At 32.1% G+C, this 18,588-nt stretch overlaps 1 protein-coding gene across 2 annotated transcripts in view; it reads right to left on the bottom strand.

Moving 5' to 3' along the window:
• Positions 1 to 18,221, bottom strand: part of BCHE (butyrylcholinesterase) — a 55,329-nt gene extending 37,108 nt beyond the window's left edge. The window contains exons 1-2 of one of the 2 annotated variants that reach the window (XR_013995147.1): positions 18,087 to 18,218; positions 10,712 to 12,233 (exon numbers count right to left, since the gene is read on the bottom strand). Coding sequence is in view for 1 of the 2 variants with exons in the window: in XM_081077042.1 (XP_080933168.1) it covers positions 10,712 to 12,225 (1,514 nt within the window). In the remaining variant the exon portion in view is untranslated. Of the gene's footprint in view, positions 1 to 10,711; positions 12,234 to 18,086 lie in introns of both variants that reach the window. The other variant, XM_081077042.1, reaches the window with a different exon arrangement.
• Between the last annotated feature and the right edge of the window lie 367 nt (positions 18,222 to 18,588).

The following is an 18,588-nucleotide window of genomic DNA, read 5'->3' as shown; positions in this document are numbered from 1 at the left end:
CAGCCCCTGCTCTCCTTAAGCACGCAGGTCCCTGAGAACTGCCCAAGAGAAGCTGCAGTGCAGATTGTGATTCCACTTACTGCCCACCACCAAAATTTCCCCAGGCTACCACAGGACTCCGCTGCTGTAAAACGCTTCTGCAGCTTGTAGGATGGGGCTGGCCACTCAGTAGTCAACAGTGCCCTTGACAATGCAGTACTAGCTGTGCAGGGAAAGGACTTAGGGTGTCCCAAGATGATGTGCATGTATGGATTTTACCAGGCCAATGTGGTCTCAGATTTTGCCCTTTGGTGGAGGGTTCAACATAGAAAAATGACACCCTCCTGTAGGCAACACGGGAGGCATGCTCCATACAAAGGTATTGATTTCTGTCCCTCCAGCCCTCGCTCATGAGCCACACAACTCAGTCTTTCCCCATGTCTCTGGCACCTCTAGAGTTGCTGCCCCTCCACTGGAGACCACATGAGAGTTCACAAGCAAGTGAGTTTGTGTGCATCCTTTCAAAGGGTGTCTGGGTTCCCAGCAACCTTGCATCTCACCAGGATGGGCAGACAGAGTTCTTGCTGCTTTTTACAGCCAGATGTTGGGGGAACTCATATTCCTGGCATAGGAACACTGGGATGGGGAGCTCAGTGTGGGGCTGGGACCCTTTCCTCTTCCAGGGGGACCTCCACCACCAATGTGTATCCCCCTGTGTTCAACCACTATCTGTGGGTTTGGGGTCAGCTCGTTTTTAGCATTTCTGCACCTCCTACCAGTCTCAATGGGGCTTCTTCTTTTTATCTTAGTTATAGTGGTTCTGTTCAGCTAGTCTTCAGATGATTCTTGAAGTTGTTTGTTCTGTAATTTACTTGCAACTTTGGTGTCATCTTGGGATGTAGTAGGCAAAGTGTTTCCCTAATCTGCCATCTTGGAGCCTCCTCAGTTATGATGTTTAGCACTCTAATCTAGCATATTATTGACTGAGAAGGCAAATTGGAGCAAGAATAATTTCTTGGAACTCATCAATCTGACCGTACACAGTACACAGTTTAGTTATATTTTATAATGGAACAGTCAAAGACACAGAGCACTGTATACGGTAACATATTTTAAGTCATTGCATTTTGTTCTTTGTGAAATTTGAAGTTGTTATTTTGTATCTGACAAGTCTTTTAAAGTATTACATTTATGTGTATATTCCTGAAATTATAACTTTGATATTATAAAAAAGTAATTGATTGATTCTAATTTCAGACTAAAATTAAGATTTACAAATGTAATAGTTTTTTTCTCAAAGTACAGAACACTTGAAAAATCATAGAGAACAAATCACATTAAGTTATTTCCAAGTATTGAATCCCATAAATAAGATTTTCCATGTTTTAATGACCCACTTATATTACACAAGCATTAGTTTCCCCTTCTTCATTATGATAGAATATTTTGAAATACTTAGTCAAACATATTTTAGTTTTATAGCTATCTTTGTGGATGTAGCCCTTTAGGTATCTGCTTTTTTCCTTCTTATTCCATGTCACTGATGGTAAAATATTGCTGCACTCTGAAATAGTTTTGCAAATGATCTTATGTACATTTTAAATTGTCCCATAACATACTGTAATTCTTTCTTTTTAAATAAATTACACTAATGCATCTATCTATCTATCTATCTATCTATCATCTATCTATCTATCTATCTATCTATATTTTTAGCTACATCTATATTCTATCTGGTAAACTTAAAGTACTTTAACAGGAATACTGCAGCTTACATTTATTGTTTTATTCCTTGCTGAATAATTCCTCACATAATTCCTAAGGGGGAATAAAGGACTTGAAGTAATAAAATATTAATGCCGTCATGATAGCAATAAAATAAATCCAAGGGGATTTGATCCCTGGCCCTTTTGCAAAGTCATCAAAATGTTCCAGTTAGGATAACTATGATAATGTACCACAAATAATTATAGAATCAGAGGGTAAAGATTTTTTTTTTTCATTCTGGAAACCACATGAACTATTATCTGTCAGAAAACTTAATTATAAGCCTGATAATAATTGGACTAGATGGCCAGATGACAGAATTCACAAACTTAAACTTGTCTTTATATGTCATGATGTCTAATTTTAGTCTGTTCTGTGTCCTACCTCTGTAACATTAGCCAGGCAGGTATCAGCATGCTAGCATGTTAAAATTATAAGTTTGCAACTAAATGCATTTCCTAAGCATATTTAATGACTCCTTTCAATAATTTGTGGTGAAGGCAGTCTGGTGAATGGATAATACAAGGAAATGAAAGCTAATAGTCTTGAGTCATAGTTAATCTTTGTTCTGTCACTTATTAGTTCCAATTCTCTTTTCTTCTGTGGACCACACATTTCTCACATGAAAGATGTTAGACAGTGCCATCACTTCAGCATTTTTTTATTCTAATAGAATCCGTATATTTCATACCTTGTCAGTATAATGGTAGCATTCACGTTAAAACTATCTTTAACTACTGTCCCTTTGGTATATTTAAAATACCTCTTATTAAAAATGTGTTGTAATGAAGTCCTAGAATATTATTTTGTCAAGCTGAGAAACATAATAAAAAATGAATGCAAGTGTAATTTGGAAATTAATTTATTGGTGAAAGGATTTTCATAAATGCTATATAACAAGAACAGACACATGTTAACAGCCTATACAGAGATTTATAATGAGGGAGCATGGGTCTCTATTTATAGTTTATTTGACTTTCCTCAGTTTTTCTATTACATTTTGGAAATATAAAATGATTCCAGGTGTGAAAAATCAAAGAATACACAAAGAAAATATACTCATTTGTAAAAATAAGGGGGATTGAAATATTGTTTTTCAATTACTTTAGTCTTTGTGTCATATAGAAGTAAACAATACAGAAATATACCCATTAAACACTAAATAGTTATTAAATCAATTTCACATTATAAATATAAAAAATATGTTATTATTTACTGCATTTCTAGTAGTATAATGAATTTTTGGCAATGCATATGAAGCACCTATACCTTACTGTATGTGTGTGTGTGTGTGTGTGTGTGTGTGTGTGTGTGTGTATGAAATGTATTTGACAAATAGTCAAATGAGAAAGTTCATCGCTTTAGAAATGTAGCACATTTGTAATTTTTCATGATTATCATTACAATTTACTACACAGATGAAGCCTATTTTTAAGTTCTCTCAATTATTTCAAAAAATCTTGTGTACTAAGAAATTTGGCTTAGTATTTAATGCAATCATACCTACTTCCCAGTACAAAAATCAGGAACTGTTCTTACCTAGTTTTTACAGAGAAGTGAACCATGGGACTGAAATTTTAGTAATATATTTTTGTCAGCATTTAATAAATTATTCCTTTTATGATAAAGTTACTTATAGTGTAAAGGCATAAATAATAAATAAGTAAAATGCATGAGAATAGCAGCAGTTATGTCGCCATGAAGTTACTTACAAATGCTTCGTTAAGTTTTGTTTTCATGGTATCAAAATAGGACACAATAAAAGTGACTAGTGTCATAAAATTTTTTCTGGCAAAAACGTGTTAGGAAACATTAACTGTTTTAGAGATGGGCTCCGAATATGTGAATTATCATTAAAAAAACAGAAGCACATCAATTGTCTCAATTTTGCAGTTTACCTTTATTTGTTTGAAAACTTAATGGATTAATTAATGTTAAGCTATGATATTAAATAATTGTACATTTTTAGGTGGAAGCCAAGTTTAATCTTAGATAAGACTAGACTGAAGTTGTTTTTGCTTGGTAGAGGAAAAATTGAATCTTTTAATGGAAAGGAAGAATGCAATGTCCTGCAGGTATATTTCAGGTATATTTCAATATGTCAGTAAGAGAAGTATATTTATATCCCCATTTCACAGGTAAAAAATAAACAGTAGGGAATTTTAAGTAACTTGCCTAAGGTTATATATACATAGGATCTGTTAAAAAAAACTAATATTTGACATATCAGGGAAATCACATACAATAGAGAAGACTTTGTAACTTCTCTGTGAATGGTAACCCCTTGAAGTTGTACAGGAGAGGAACTATGAATATAGCACCAGAGAGGTTATAGTAAACAATAGACCCTCTGCAGAAGTAGGAGACAACTGGAGGAGTCCTGGAATCATACTACTAATTGCATTTTGGCTTATTTTCCTTCTCTAGCTGTTTTGGTTTCTCTGATAAATCAAGTTTGATTTTAACAATTTTTTGTATCACTGTGATAGTGCTGAAAGGATGTCATTAAGTGCTGCTGAATTTAATTTGTTGACCATCAAGTTATTGCTTTAATGAATAATAGACATAGATAGATATGGATATGGATATCGATATAGATATAGATATACATGGAGAGTATTGATATTTCAACATATATTAGTATAGGAGTTTGGAGGTAATGCACATATGGACCTGTGTGGTATTTGAGTAAGATTTTAAGTTCACTTTCAGAGATGAGATTGAGAGTAAGGCAGGAATAGTCAAAGTACATATTGGTGGTAATTCCAATTAGCCAAGCCCTAAATTATATTATGGCTTCTGTTTTGTGAGGGATCTCAAGCACTGCTAAAGATACTAAATTTGAATACCATTCAGTGTTACCACAAATAATGGTTTCTTTATTTTTGTCAAGAAATCAAATTATAAAGGCTTTTGTGTATCTTCGAAAGTGATAAGATCCTATAAAGTTACTGAAAAAACAAGTTCATATAACTGAATGAGAAATATAAAGATTTAGATTTTATTAACATAGAAATAGGGGAAGAGGTTGAGCTTTTATATTCATCCATAATGGAGTGATTGAAACTGGATTAGCCTTCCCACCATAACCAAGTGTAATATTGGACAACAACAACAAAAAAGAAAACAAGGCAATGAGTTTCAGGAACTGGATAATAGGCAGCAGAAGTCTATGATATTAGGTTGGTGAAAAACTAATTGTGTTTTTTTTTTCAATTATTAATATTTTTAACTTTTTAAACTGCGATTACTTTTGCACAAACCTAATATTTTAGACAAGGAAAACTTCAAGATGAGTCCATGTTTATTGTGGTTCCTTACATGAGGATACTTTCTCATCAAAGATGCAGGCTGCTTGAGCCTAAGCAGAATATAGCAGTCCTACTGAGGTTAAGAGTCAGAAATAAGAATTCTGGGATAGGGGAGAAACTAGAATCTGTGAGACAGCACTCCAGAAAGGAGGGAGCTAGGCAAAAGAGGTGGGCTAGAATTCTCTGCAGGAATTCCCTGCAGAGCTTTGGCTGAGACATAGACTAAATATATAAATACAAGGTGAGAGTTGTATATAAATACAAGAGGCTGGCCAAAGAGAAGATGCTGCAGATCAGAAAAAAGATGTGACAAGTTGGAGAATGAAAAGCTATAATAATATTGACAATGATTTGTTCACTTTACATTGATACCTCATTAATACTCAGTTTCAGCTAAGTGGAAAGCTATACCTTAGAAGTAAGGAATGCAATGTCTACGTACACCCTAACAGACTCTTAAGCAAAGTACTTGCAATAGCCTCAATAAAGACAGACTTTTGAGTTTAAGTCCTGCCAAGTTCTAGGGTCTGTAAAATATCATGGACCTAAAATATCATGGATCCACTCTAACAAAATATAAACCAAGACTATAATACATTTAAGACAAATTCAAGTCTATACACATCTCTTAATTGAATTGCCTGGTAAAACAAAACATATTTTGAGTGGAAGCATGCATTCTTCAGAGGAGGATAAACTAATACAGACTTTCTACTGCATATCATCCACAGAATACTGTCCATAAAATTTAAAATTGCTAGGCACACAAAGAAATAATAAAATAGAGACTAAACCCCTGAACCAGATATCAGATGAGCACACAAAACCTTAAAGGTATTTTAAATATGTTGAAGAACTTAAAGAACAATATTTTCTTAAATAGGAAACAGGGAGGAACACTTAGCAAAGAAATGAAATGAAACTACTAAAAAAATAAAGAAAACTTTAAATATGAAAACTAAAATAAGTGAAATAAAAAATTCAGCAGATGGGTTAAATCACAAATTGGAAAAGGTAGAAGAGTCAGTGAGCTTGCAGAAAAATTAATACAAATATTATCTATTTTGAAAAACAAGCAAAACTGGAAAAGAGAACAGAAACTTAGTGATCTGTGCAAAAATATTAAACAGTCTAGTATATGTATAATTGGAGTTTTTGTAGGAGATGAGAATGAGAATGAGGCAGAAATAATAGTTGATGAAATAATTACCCAAAATATCTCAAACGTAATGTTACAAATAAACAGGAAGAATTTTGGTGAAGCCCAGACCAAAACAAACAAACAAATAAATGAAGAAATCAAATTTGAGAAACATCATGGACAAACTACTAAAAATCAAAGACAGAGAGAAAATTATGATATCAGCTGGGTGGTGGTGGTGGGGAGGAATTGTATGCAGGGGGAGAAATCATATGAATAAAGGCCCATTTTACTTCAGAACTGAAGAGACAAGAATATAATCTTTAGACTGATGAAAATAAAGCAAGACCAATTAGGAGTTCTATATTTAAAAAAATATCTTTCAATTGAGGTAAAATAAAGGTTTTTAAATTTTTTTTAGATAAAAAAGCTGATAGAATTTGTAACTAGCCAATCTGCAAAATGAAAAAGCCTAAAGCATGTTCTTTAGCATGAAGGAGAATGATACCAGATAAAAACTAGAATCCTCAGGAAAGAACAAAGAACATTGGAAACGTTAGATATGTGGGTAAATATGAAAGACTATTTTTCTTTTTATTTATAAATGTACATAAATACCACTGGTTGTTTAAAACAATATTTAAGAGAGATTTTATATTATACATTGTCTAAACACATGACAACAATATGAAAACCATGAAGAAGAATACATGAAACTATATTGTTGCTTTCTTACATTTGTGAAGTAGTAAGAGTAAAAGAGAAAAGGGAAAACATGAGTTGTGAAAAAAGTGGGAAATGTCAGTTGCAAACTGCAAAGCAGTTCAATATTAACTCTAGGTAGACCGTTTTACATTAAAGAAACAATTGTTAATCTTCAAGAAATCACTAGAAAAAAATTAAAAGAAAAATAAAACGTGTACAAAGATAGAGCAGAATAATAAAAAAAATTCTCAATTAACGCAAAAAGAGCTGAGAAGCGGCAATAGAAAGGATGCATTAAAAAACAGCAAGATGGTTGACTTAAAACCATATTGATAATTACATTAAATGTTAAATGGATTCATTACAACAACTGTAAGAAAAGATTTTTAAAAAACATAGGTGGGTTGGATAAAAAGATGGAATGACATATTATGTACACATAAGCATGGGAAACTTGATCTGTCTATCTTTATGTTAGACAAAGCCAATTTCAGGACAAAGAGATATTTCATAATGATGAAACAGTCAGCAATACATAGTCCTAAATGTATATGGCATTAATAGGATGGATATAAATTACTAAACAGAAAATTAACAGATCTAAATGGAGAAATAAATAAACCCACGATTATAGCTGAAGATGTTTATACCCCTATTTTAGTATTTGAAACAAGTGACAGAACAATTTTAGGACGAATACTAAAAGATTGAGCAATCATGAAATAGTTATTTATGGAACACACCAGGCCAAACAACTGAAAAACACAAAATTATTTTCAAAAACACATAAAATAATTCCATATATGTATTATATCCTGGGTCATAAAATAATTCTCAATATATCTCAAAAGGGAAATCTTATAGCATATAGTCTATTTTTCGAACCAGCTTAAATTAGAAATCCATAACAAGATATCTAGAAATTATCCAAATATTTGGAAGTTAAGTAACAGATTACTAAACAACTCATTACTAAACAACTCAGTGACAAAATTTTTAAAAAAAGCACAAAGAAAAATTCAAAATTATTCTGAACCTAATCATAATGAAAAATACAATATATGCTTGACTTACTATTTAAGACAGAAAATAATTTATTAACACATCTTATGAACCATGAACTTGAAAACTCATTTTCCGGAATGACAATTACAACTCCTAGTTCTACTTTTTTACTTTCTTAACATGTCATTTTTGGGTCATGTGGAAGTAGAAACCTGTAGTTTCTCAATCCTCTGCATTATTGACATTTGGAATGAATAATTCTTTGTTGCGGGGGTGGTCCTATGCATTATAAGATGTTTAGGAGCTTCCCTGGCTTTTACCTTGCTAGCAGCACCAACACTCCCAGTCAAGAGAGTCAAAAACATCTTCAGACATTATTCCTTGGGTTGAGAATTACAGAGTTAGAACATCATGTTTGTGGTCAGACAGAAGTGGTTAGATTTCAAACTTAACACTTACCAAATTTGTTTCCATTGGAGTTTACTTAACTTTCTAAGCTTCTATATTTGTTCTTAACTATGCTTTGAAAAAAAAATGCATACCAGGAGATTAAAATTATGTTTGCCATCATGTCAACTCTCAAGACATATGATGTGTCTCTATTCAATTGTGAAAATATGGACTCTAAAGAAACTCTCCTACTAAAATGACATCTTCTTATGGCTAAACTACTTAAAAGTTTCATCTTTTGGTTTGTAATTTTATTTACATGAATTGATCATTACAATTAAAATTATGTCAACCTTCATTTATTTCCCATTAAAATATATTAATGATAGAAGTAGCGTAGGATTAAACAATCTATTCTATTAGGTGTCAAAGACTCTCTTTGCTCTGTCATTGAGAGCCATAGACAAGACATTTACCACATCTGATTTTCAGAATTATCCTTTGTGAAATGAAAAAATATAAATTCCTTGATGATTTCAACATGCAAAATATGAAGTCCTTTAAAAATTATAGGCATCAATAATTTTAAGCAATATTTCTCCTTAAAATATGTACAATCTCTAGAATTGTATGAAAGAATTAAAACATATTCAAATGTTTAATATGGATATATCGTTTAAAGAGAGAACAGAACGAAATGTAAGTATTTCTACTGCAGCTCTAGTAAGTAAGATGCTCCTTCTTAAGTAGATTTTTAAGTTGATGTTGAAAAGGCACAATATATTGCACAACTACAGATAATATAATAGGCCACGTAGCTTATAAAAATTCTTTTTTACTCATACTAGCCTTGATCTTCTGTCATTAAATCATTATCTAAATATTTGTATAGTATTATATATACCCAAGTCAGTACTTTAATGAGTATCCAACAAAACCACAGTTTCTTTTTCAAGAGACTAGTTTAATCTAGTTTAGGAGGCTCAGGATACAATGGAAGATAGCTTCCAGGGAAGGTACAGTCAATAACTTCTGTGAGAGTGCAAGGCAGTCTGAAGCAATTACAACTCTAGGAATTAAAGATATGCTTGATGAAACTTGTTGCTGAGGACCTTAAAAAATAACAGGACTTGTGTCATTAAAAAGGAGACGGGTAGATGTCCTAAACAGGCACAGAGCAAAAAGAAGTCTCGAAGGTACAGCTAAGCTTTACCTAATCTTTGTCATTCATGAGATAACTGGCCAAAGCACCAAGCAGCCAGGTGTCGTTGGGGAGTATGGGTCGGTCGCAGCAAGATTACAGAAGCCTCTTAATGTCAGATGGAAGAATTTCAGCTTTATATACAGCGGGTAAGTATCAAAACATTTTGAGAATTATATTATACAAGTACTTTGTCGAAAAATACATATAACAACAAGGAGTACAATGAATTTTAAATGGAGGATGAAAAGGAAAACCAGAAAGCAATCATACAATTATCAACAGTCTTTTCAATCAGAAAAGAGAGTATTTCAGACTGGGTTAATGCATCCATCAATTTATGAGTTTGTGTAAGCATTCCTTTTAAAAACAGATGCCCAAATTTCTATTTTTTAAATTTATTCAAATAAACAAATCTTATTTGCTATACAAATACATTTTTATATTTAGAAAATATATAAATTAGAAAATATATTTCAACAGACTATTTTCTTCAGACTCTTCAGGACATAATATCACACTATTTATAACATATGTGGGAAACATATGTTCTTTTTTAAAGTCTCTGATTATATACTATCAGCCATATGACAGCCAAAGTGGAAAACAACTTAGCAAAACATGAATAGCTCCTGTCCAAAATGCATCACCTGAAAGCTCTGACAATCCTATGAAGGGAAAAAAAAAAATGATAAAATGGCAAACACTGTATTTTGGGTAATCTGAAGGTCAAACCCATCACTGTTTTGCCTTTTGCTTTCTATGAGCAGGTATGTGTTTCTTCAAGTATCATGTACTACTCTACCTCAGCTTAAGAGAATGAGGAGAAGATATATTTCTATACTTTCCTAAACCTGTGAACATTATAAATATTCAGGTTAAAAAGCATGCTCACAGTAATTTTAATTCTCAAGGTAAACTTTTTTTTCCACACCAGCTTTTTCTAACATTGCTGAAGTGCTTTGCAGTATTTTGTAAGTAAAATTAGAAAATATTTTTCATATCAGTTCTTTGATGATTTCTTTGAAGGAATCTGATGCAAAGAATTGAAAGTCATGACATAGTAAAAGACGAAACGAATGTAAAGTATAAAGAGAATAAATATTTAAAACATTTCTGTCCTTTACCAAACATACACCAGACACCAAACATAGCTAAGCAAAACAAAACAAACAAAACCAACCAAGAGCAATTACAAAAATTGGCACTTACCCATATTTTGCAAAATTTGCCCAGCGTTTCATTAGGGATCTACTCAAAATTTCCTCAGCCTTTGTGTAATTTACTCTTCTTTCCAAAGGTAAACCAAAGACAAATTCAATTTCATAACCATGCATCACTCCCATCCATTCTGGCCAAGGAAGTTTGGAGGATCGGTGTTCAAAATAGTAGAAAAAGGCATTTCCCAAATCTGAGAACTTTTTTGTGAACTCCAAGGCAGGGCATATGATATTATAATCCCCTACAACATCATCCAAGGCCTCACGGTAATTCTCAGCTCTCTGATCATCGGACCAGTCCATGTAATGGAAAAGGATTGATTCCCTTCCAAAGTCACTCACTCCTGGAAAAAATATTTTTAAACCTTCCTGAAATTCTTTTCTAGTTATGATACTGTTGTTATCTTTGCTGAAACCGGGAGCACCGTATACTAAAAAGGCTGTCCCTTCATCTTTGTTAACACCCACCAAGATCTGGGTTTTTTTGAACTGTCCAAGTTGGAGTAGTGTGTCCGGTGAGTCAGGGAGAAAATCACCATCCACAATTGGACCAAAGTTTACTGACAGAAGAGTCTCATAAGGGACAACGACTACTTCATTCAGAAGAATTTCCTGGGGATCTTTAGTTTGAAGGCATTTGATGATCTCAATCTCATTTTCTCTAGAGCAACCAACACATTTAGCTAAGGTCAATGTTCTATTCCTAGCTTCATAAAGAGATGTTACTGCCCAAGGAGCATTAGAAGATCCACTTTGCAGAATGGCTCTAGTAAACAATGGTTGGCTTCGAGGAGAAAGTAAATGAAGGCTAACTGAAACTGCTCCTGCACTTTCTCCAAAGAGAGTTACACTTTTAGGATTTCCACCAAAGGCTGCTATATTTTTTTGGACCCACTGAAGTGCCAACTGTTGGTCAAACAAGCCCACGTTCCCTGGTGCCTCCGGATTTCCTGGTAAAGCTAAGAATCCTAGGGCACCCACCCTATAGTTCATTGAAACTACAATAACTCTTTCAACTCGTGCCAGAAACTTGCCATCATAAACATGTAAAGATGCTGTTCCAGTTTGAAAACCACCACCATAGATCCATATCATTACAGTAGCATTTTTTGGTTTAGGTGCTGGAATCCACACATTCAGATATAAACAGTCTTCACTGAGGTCGGTATTTGGATTCCACATCTCTGATCCAAGGAAGCCTGGAAAACTTTGATCTGTGTTCTGATAGCAAGAATTTGCATATTTTGTGGCATTCCAAATATTGGACCACTTGCTCAAGGATTGTGGTTTTTTGAATCGAAGTCTACCAAGAGGTGGCTGTGCGTAGGGAATTCCAAGAAAGGCTATTACTGTGCCACCAAGAACTGGCAAGTTCATCCCTCTGACTTTACCATTCTTGGTTGTAATGACAATGTCTTCTTCAGTGTGTGACTTCCCAATAAGCACCCAGAGCAAAAGAAACTTCAAAAGACATTGGATGCCTATGATTGTACCTTTGCTCTCCATGTTGGTTTCTGGAAGAGAAGTAAGTAGGAAGTTTTAACAGCCTCATGCATCTAACATTGCATTTTATTGATGATAATTAACTAAAATACAGTAGTTCTTATGAATCCTACAAATGAGGAAAACTAATAAATCTGCTACCACACTAAAAGCTTGTTTAAAAAAAATGGTTGGACATATTCCAGTGTCAATTTTGAAAATAAATAAGTGGAATGGAAAAGTAGAAATTATTTCACTTTGGAAAAATTCATTATCGAACCTCTGTAAGGAAGATTTAGTATTTTAAAAAGGAAGTTTGTCCCACACATAGACAGATAGATTAGATAGATAGATAGATAGATAGATAGATAGATAGATAGATAGATAGATAGATGATAGATAGATAGATAGATAGATAGATGATAAACAGATGATAGACAGATAGATATAGACATAGGTATAGATATAGATATAGATGTGCTTCTCTACCACATATAGCTCCACCATCAGTAGTATAAGTGGTAGTCTCCTTATGCAGATATAATTTTATCTTGGTTAGTGGAGGAAATACAAGATCATGTGTGCTTTGAAATATATACAGCTTTAATCACAGGTGGCTTGCTCTTGATGAAACAGTGAAGTAGATTAAGAACCTTTAAGGATCCTTAGATTTCTATTATTGTCTTTTTTTGTTTCCATGGTCCTTTCTGTGATCCTTTTTGCCTAGTAGTTTCTTCCTCTATACACTCTTAGTCTATGGCCAGAACAGGTTTTGGAAAATATATTTATTGCAAATTAAATAACAAAAAATGTAATAGTTGCATTTTATCCCAAAAATTATGAAAACTAATAAATCTGCTAACCACTATCGAGGCCTATGGGAAAAATTGGAAAGAGAGGGCTACAGATATATACCAGACAATTTCTCAGAAATTTAATAACCATGAAGGGCTTCTCTACCAGAATTACAATATCAATGGAGACAACCAGTGGCTAGTAATACGATGTGTGAGAGAAGAGACTGACTTAAAAGGAGTTTTACACTCAGGAATTCTTTTCTGCACATCTGTTAGTTTGTTAATTGATTAAAGTATGCACAACTAGTGAGGTTAAATGCATTAACATGGTCAGATTTACTTGTATTCGATAGAAGACAAAATGAGTGAAATAAGAGGACTAAAGCTGAGAAATAACTGGGAAAAGTGGGGGAAACAAAAGTAATCTTTGAGACCTATAAAATCATAATTATTTGGCATTTTACTAAATAATATGTATTTGATGATATGAAGAGACCATTTGGGGAGATCAAAGTTTTATGAAAAACTCATAATGCAATCTTGAGTTTTTTTTAAAAAAAATTTAAAGATCAGATTCTGAAACTCCACGTGACAAAGAGGGACAGGGAAATGTAATGCAAATATAATTTAAAAATACTACCACCTTTATACAACTGAAAGAAAACTGGATTCAAATTGTCAGATACAAACACAGAACTCATCCAATATAACAAAGGTCCACAAATATACAAAGTCTTCTCTTTACTACTTTTTCACACTGTAATTGTAAATCTAACCTATGTGTCTAAGAAGCTAATCCTCCAAGTATTAAGAATTTCTATTATTGTTGTTGTTATTATTATTATATTTTAATTTAGATTGTCTTAGAAGGCAGATGACAAGGTCCTATTCTGAAACCTGTCCCAGATCTAGGATACTCATTTTTAAAATCAGCTTCCTCACCACTGCTCGTGGGATAACTAGTGATCAACAAGTATTTTTGATCCCCCAAAATATCTAAATAAACTAACCCATTGAGTATGGTATTTTGTTCAGTGCCCAGCCTTATAGTTTCTCTCTCTCTCATCTCTGTTTCTACCTTTGTCTATGCCAATGGCTACGTCTATATCTATGCATTTATATCTAATTCTGTTGAGACGCATGTGTGCATGCATATATTTACATATAAATGATTGTTATAATAAGTATTTCAAAAATCAAACAATATATATATTTTTTAAGTTCTCAATATTGGTACAATTTAATTTGTGCTAAGACCAACATTTTATGTTATTGAAGTATACAATATTTCAATACTATTTTTACACTATGATATTTAGGTATTATAATTATAATAAATGTGATTTGTTATATTATAAATAGCGATAAATAAAATGTAATAATGTAAAGTTTCTTATAGATTTGACACTAATTAAATTTTATATTTCTGACAGTTTAAGAGTTATAGAGTCACTACTACTACAATTTTTTTTTTTTCCTTCTGATAATTTCTATGTTCTTGCTTTTAAATAAATTGAGGAGGGCGTTTGGAGAAGAACAAAATGCTGTGATGCTTTTTCTTTTTTCCCCTTCTTTTGAAAGCAAAAGGAGTTAAGATAGAAAACTGGTTTACTCTAAACTACATTTCAACAAATTAATCACAGCATCTCTGGAATTCATTTCTCCCTTTGGCTTAACTCAATCAATGTTCTACTGAGTCTAATATCAAAATTGACTATTTTTTTTCTTGGTTTTATATATATACTATTCTGTGTTTATAAACCAGACATCAAATCTTAAGAATTTTTAGTCTGATAATTTTGAAACTCTTGTTCTACAGTTTATTAATTTTATTGCACAGTAAGTACAATTAACTGTATAACCAAATGATTTTGATTTTGTATGTAATTAATACACATAATAATTTTCACTGCACATACCAAAAAAAAAGCTACTATTACACCGAAAAGTTTGTGATACTCCTATTTCACTTAGTTTGATTTACATAGTTACTTCTTGCATTTTATTTATATTTTGTGCTGACCAGATCTTAATTTTATTTAATATGATTTAATAAATAATATTGCTTTTAGAACAGTAATATCTATGAGTCGCCACCTTATAACTAATGTAATCAGTAACATTAAAAAAGTCAATGTAAGAATGTATCCATTACAATAATAGTATATATAATTCCAACGCACCTTCAGGTTACCTGTTGGAGAGTGTTATGTACCATATTATTAAATCTAGACTTTAATACTAAAATATGCATTCGTCCACGTACTTATTGTTGGTATAGGCTAATATATTTATATTTAGCTGCAGTACTTTATTTAAATAAGGATTATTTTGTCCTTTTCATAATCTGGTATTCGCCATACTAACATGTAGCTGTCTAGTTTTAACATTAAGAGATGTTTACATTTTTAAAATATGTCATCACATGAATAAACAATCGAAAGAGAAATAATTAAAAACGACTAAGAAAATGTTAGTCTATATCTTTAAATATTTATTAATAATTAAAATATTAAATAAAACATTGTTTTTCTTTATTAATTCTGGTGCAAAATAACTAGTGTCACATTAAATAAACAATTCAAACACTGAGAACACATAACATGTTTAACATAAAAAGATGGGGTAAATTTTCATGCCCAGTAAAAGTAAGTATCTGAATTTAGATCAATTAACTTAGTGTCATAATGTTTAACGTTTCAAAGAGGGGAATACGTTTCTGTTTGGAATTGAAGAAGAAATGAATAATGGGAGTGGGAAGGGGCAAAAACCTAAAAGATAATGAATACTATACTGTTCCAAATTTAATAAATACTCCAGATTTTGGGATTTTGGGTGATTTTGGGAAAATATTCTAAACTTTTAAAAATATAACTTTTATAATAAAAAAGGAAAATAATCATTTCTTTCATTTTGCATTTTAATTTTGAAAATTAAAAATTCCTTTAACAAAATTCCTTGATAGAAGGAATCAAAATTTCTTGATAAGAAGGAATTTTGATAGTATCAAAATTCCTTGATAAGAAATCATAATGCTACACTATAAAATATGGATGGGTGTAATAAAATGATTGAAATAAGGAGCTATTTATTTACCATATATTTGCCATAATTGGATACCAACAAAGTTTTCAAATTAACTTGCCAGCTAAGGACTTCCTCAAGAATGGTCAAGCAAATATTGAGAATAGTTTTCTCTGAGTATAGAGTAATTTTCCTATATTTAAAAAAGTTTAATATATGTTCTATAGAAAAATACTGGTTCTTAAAATGGTGGGAAAAGAGCTGTCTAGATGATATGATCTAGCACAAGCACCACTAAAATGTATTTGGTCAAATTAAAACAACTAAGCCTTTATACCAAACCTAAAAAAAAGCCTGTTTTGTTGCAGGCTAAGTGAAGTGGGGAACTGAGGAAGTCTGTTTATAAATAGACTATATAACTGCCTTTCAGACCCTTCGTTAGGAACTAAAAGGATGTGTGCAGATAGAAGACACTATATTAGGTACGAGAAACAAGGTCTGTATCGGTCTTCAATTAGGAAGTACATTCACAAACTTTTTATTATATGAATGATTTGAATATTTAATATTTAGAGATATCTTGGGTCTTCTTAGAAATTTGAATCTGTTCTTATGTTGACATCTATTCAGTTATAATTCTGTAACATCTGCGACAACTCAGTTTTTAAAAGAATGAACACATTTTGGCCTGAAAGCATTCAAATGAAGACAACATACAATTTAAACATGTATTATCAATTGTTACCAAGAAATTAATCAAAGCACAACCTAAATTGTGCATAGGATGTCACTTGATAAGATATTCGATTATATTTTAAAAACTGAAATGTGCAGCAGAACTCAAATATTTTCTAACAATTAAAGAAGCAGGCATTAAAAACAAACAATAATAACAACAAATCTAGGAAAACAGTAACACTAAATCTAGGAAAATAAAACAGAACTTTGCAAATCCAATTAGAAATTTTGTTTGGCATCCAAAAGCCCATCTTATTTCAAAGTCACAGAGAATTCTAATCATTTTTATTTAAATTATAAAGCCACTCTCTAAAGCTCTCAGCCATCCTTAAATAAAGTAGGTGAAATATGAATACATATTTACAATAACTATGAGATTATATTATGAAAGGCATTATACAGACTAGTGATAGTAACTCCTAATTAAGTTCATTAGCATGCAATATATTCATAAAAATTTGGAAGGCATACTCTAAAAATTGAGAAAAAACAAATAGAAATGATAAACAATGAAATAATTCTGTTTACATTTAATTCACTTTTAATCGTTCATATATTTTATAGTTAATGATTAATCTTCTTGTTAAACAAGAATTGATGACATCAAAATAAAGATACGTTTACAAGATTATAAGATGAGCAGAAGTTTATCTTTGCTTATAATTTCTATAATAATAAAAATAGCAGTAAATGTAAAACATTTTGCTATAATTTGCATACATATTAAAAGAAAAAGGACAAACAGGCCAAAGGGGACAAAAGGTGTAAATCGAATTAGTAAAAATATTTTCCTTTTATATTAAAAAAGTTAAAACTTTTCCAATTGGTGTTAAAATTTCAGATGGCAAAATATTGACGAAGAAATGTACCCTTGCAAGCCAGAAAATAAGAGAATTATTCATTCCGTGCAACTTAAAAAACAAAACAAAAAAATAGAGTAAAACTGGTCAAGACCACTTTTGTTACTCTTTTAAGGAGAAATTCACTAAACAGTGCATGGAAGGGTAAAAAGCATAAAATGTTTTCCTTTAGTGAATGCGCTAAGAACATACATAACACTGACTCCACAAGTGCTATGATCTTTTATGCAAAGTTAAATAAATTCATTTTCTCAGCAGTTAAATGTATTCAGCCTGTGTTTCCTGAATAATAGTTAGATTTGATGCATGTTCCTGTTCACTTGTTTCATCTGTCCCATTTGCAATGACTGTCCCCCACAGAGCACCAAAGGGATATAGCAAACACGTGAAGGGATCACAATCCTACAGAATGAGCTTCACAGTAACTTGCATCTCTATACGAGGATATAAATGCAGAGCAACTTACCTGACCCACTGCAACAAAGATGATAAAGTTTTCAAGGAGTGGAAATCATGTAATACTTCAGGGAAATGCAGTATGCAGCTGCTGCTCCAGCCTGTAAATTGGACTGCACTGACATTACAATCAACTGTTACTGACAAAGCTCGCGAGAGTTGGCAGCAGCAACTTGATCTAGAAGCAGCCAATCTTTACTTTCTGACATCTGTTCAGAGGCTAATGGTATGAATGTAATAGTGATTCATTTACAAAAGTATTACCGGATTCAGGCTTCGTTCGAGATTGCAGGCGCTCATCTAAGTGAATTAAAAAAGAAACAGAAGCTACTTTAACAGAAGCTCAAATTGAACAGAAAATGTACATTTTTCTAACTACCAGAATTTTAAAGATTTTACCCTCTTTTATTGAATATATATATATTTTTATGCTTGTTTTAAGGTTTAAAGATGTACACATTGTTCTAAATAAATGCTGTTATTGAAATCTTTGTAACTTCAATCTGTGCTAA

This window comes from Rhinolophus hipposideros (assembly GCF_964194185.1).
Source record: "Rhinolophus hipposideros genome assembly, chromosome: 2".
NCBI classification, from domain to species: Eukaryota; Metazoa; Chordata; class Mammalia; order Chiroptera; family Rhinolophidae; genus Rhinolophus; species Rhinolophus hipposideros.
The sequence above is the reverse complement of the archived record's forward strand: the minus strand, read 5'-3'. Positions and strand labels throughout refer to the sequence as shown.